The 2,353-nt window shown below is 43.6% G+C and overlaps 1 protein-coding gene across 3 annotated transcripts in view; it reads left to right on the forward strand.

Moving 5' to 3' along the window:
- The window catches only part of mybpha (myosin binding protein Ha), a 17,763-nt gene continuing 15,410 nt past the window's right edge, over window positions 1-2,353 (forward strand). Inside the window, exons 1-3 of one of the 3 annotated variants that reach the window (XM_042707672.1) lie at window positions 1-327; window positions 1,867-1,914; window positions 2,106-2,180. In XM_042707672.1, coding sequence (XP_042563606.1) covers window positions 81-327; window positions 1,867-1,914; window positions 2,106-2,180 — 370 coding nt within the window. In that variant the 5' untranslated portion in view covers window positions 1-80. The remainder of the gene's footprint in view (window positions 328-1,866; window positions 1,915-2,105; window positions 2,181-2,353) is intronic. The other 2 variants (XM_031566570.2, XM_031566571.2) reach the window with 2 other exon arrangements.

A 2,353-nucleotide genomic window follows, 5' to 3' on the forward strand; every position in this document is an offset into this window, starting at 1 on the left:
ATTACAAGGGTCCCCCTCGTCCTATGTCAACCCAAAGGACTTGTTAAAGGGTGTAGTCCCACTGGGTGTGCTGATTCACAATGCCAGCAAAGCCAGCTCCCATCAAAAAGTCCCCAGCCAAGAAGGCTGCGGAAAAGGCAGTAGAGAAACCGGCGGAACCTGCGCCTGAGGCTCCCCCTGCCGAGGCACCACCTGCTGAAGCACCACCTGCAGAAGCCCCACCGGCAGAAGCCGCCCCCGCAGAGGCTGCTCCTGCGGAAGCTGCACCCGCAGAAGCTGCTCCTGCCGAGGGACAGGCTGCACCGGCAGCGGAACCTGCAGCTGATGGTAAAGTAGCGTATGGTCTCAAACGAGAGGAAGCCCTACCTTATTTTCCTCATTAAGGCTTTTAATCAAGGGTTTCCACTAAACTGTCAACTAAACTTTATTCATAACATTTAGCAAACCTACTTATTTTTCTTCTTGAACTACCTCACATCGCTACGCCTATATCTAACTTTATATATTATGTGCTTGCAACAACAAAAACGGCTAACCCTTGAAACGTGGAAAATGAACATCTAATATCAGCTGCCGCCGCTCCTGCTGCTGAAGAAGCTGCGCCTGCCGAGGCTCCTGCTGACGGTAAAAACAACTCAACATGTTGTTTATCCTACCAATAACTTAGAGCTATTCATTTAAGCTATATGATGTATACATTTCTTAATGCTGAAAGGTGCAATGTGTACTTTAGTTATCAAAAACAAGGGTTTTTAGACTGACAGCCATAATTAAACATTTTCTCATAGTTCTGTGCATGCATGGAAAAAAAACTGAAACTAACAAGTGAGATGAATGCAATGCACAGAAATTATGCAACATAATATCTTTTCAAATTTGGGAGGGAAAATTCGACAGTCTATAAATGTTTTCGATGAAAAAAGCTACAGATTGCTCCTTTAAAACATTATTCACTAGCTTATATTGAATTTGCAGCATGAAAGGCTGGTATAGATGAAGACTTTGAGGATGCTATAATATCATGTTTTCAACAGACAATTAATTTGATCACGTGCAACTGTTTTTAGTTGACTGTTTTAATTGCTACTGCAGCAAAGGTAAATGTTATTCCGCTCTGAGGGTTTGGGGTGAAGGACTATGAAACAATAGAACACTAGAATGAATACATTAACAATTCCAGTGAATTTTATGGGTGTATTTGTTTGCAATGTCTACTGACCAACTTGCTGGAGCTACTGATGCTTACAACAACTGATTTTCTTTCGACATGTGATCTCATCCTTACTGCTAACACTTCTTCCAACATTTAGCATCACCTGTTACTCTGTAATTTGCCCCGAGTTGAGGGTAAAATGTAATAACAGCGTCATAATTACATAGAGCAACTACTAATTATGTAACATCAGTGGTCCCACTGGCTTTTTGGGACATCTTTGGCACACAGTAACCCACTCCTTACTAATCTATCTAATTATATCTAGTCTAATCATATCTCATCGTACTGATGGTTTTCAGGGCAACTTTTGACACAGTTCCCTCCACCCCACTGTCCTCTCACTAATCTTCCTAACGTTTAACATCAGCTGCTCCCCCTGCCACGGACGAGACCGCTGCACCTGAGGCCGAAGCACCTGTAGAGGGTAAACAGCAGCAAAACCTAATCTTCTTTTTTAATCTTTAGTTGCTATTCTAATGTTTTAATACTGCTTTGAAATGGTACCCTATTCCTTGGCTACTTATTTACTAAACTAGGTTGACCATTAAGGCCTACACACTAATATCTAATTCGGTATCAGCCACTGCTCTCCAAGGAATGGTTCCTATGTACTAAATGCAATCATACTAACCTCTATTATTTAATATTAGCTCCTGCTGCTGGAGAGGCTCCTGCTGAAGCCGATGCACCAGCTGATGGTAACTAGATCCTGGTGCAACCTCTCACAACATACAGTATGCTGACAGCACTAATGACCTGGAGGAGGCCATAAACCAAAGGCCCCCCACTCACCTCTTGCTTCTGCCATTAAGCTTTTATTATCATCATCAACATCTAGTGTTCAGTAGCTGTCAGGTCGGTTCACTAACATCTAACGTTTAACAATCAGCTGCCGCTGAAGCTGCTGTCCCAGCTGAAGAGGCTGCCGCTCCTGCACCCGCTGAAGGCGAGGCCCCAGCCGATGGTAAAAACCTGTCGTGCCATTTAGGCCTACTCCTTATTTCTCTTCGCATTGGTGCATGACTTACAACCCCTAGTAACTGCATTCAAGCAAACAACAACAACAGCAACAACCACAGCAACAGCGCTTTGAAAGCGGCTCTCATCTAACATGGGTCGTTTAATGCTAGCTGCTGC

Source organism: Clupea harengus, chromosome 4 (assembly GCF_900700415.2).
Source record: "Clupea harengus chromosome 4, Ch_v2.0.2, whole genome shotgun sequence".
NCBI classification, from domain to species: domain Eukaryota; kingdom Metazoa; phylum Chordata; class Actinopteri; order Clupeiformes; family Clupeidae; genus Clupea; species Clupea harengus.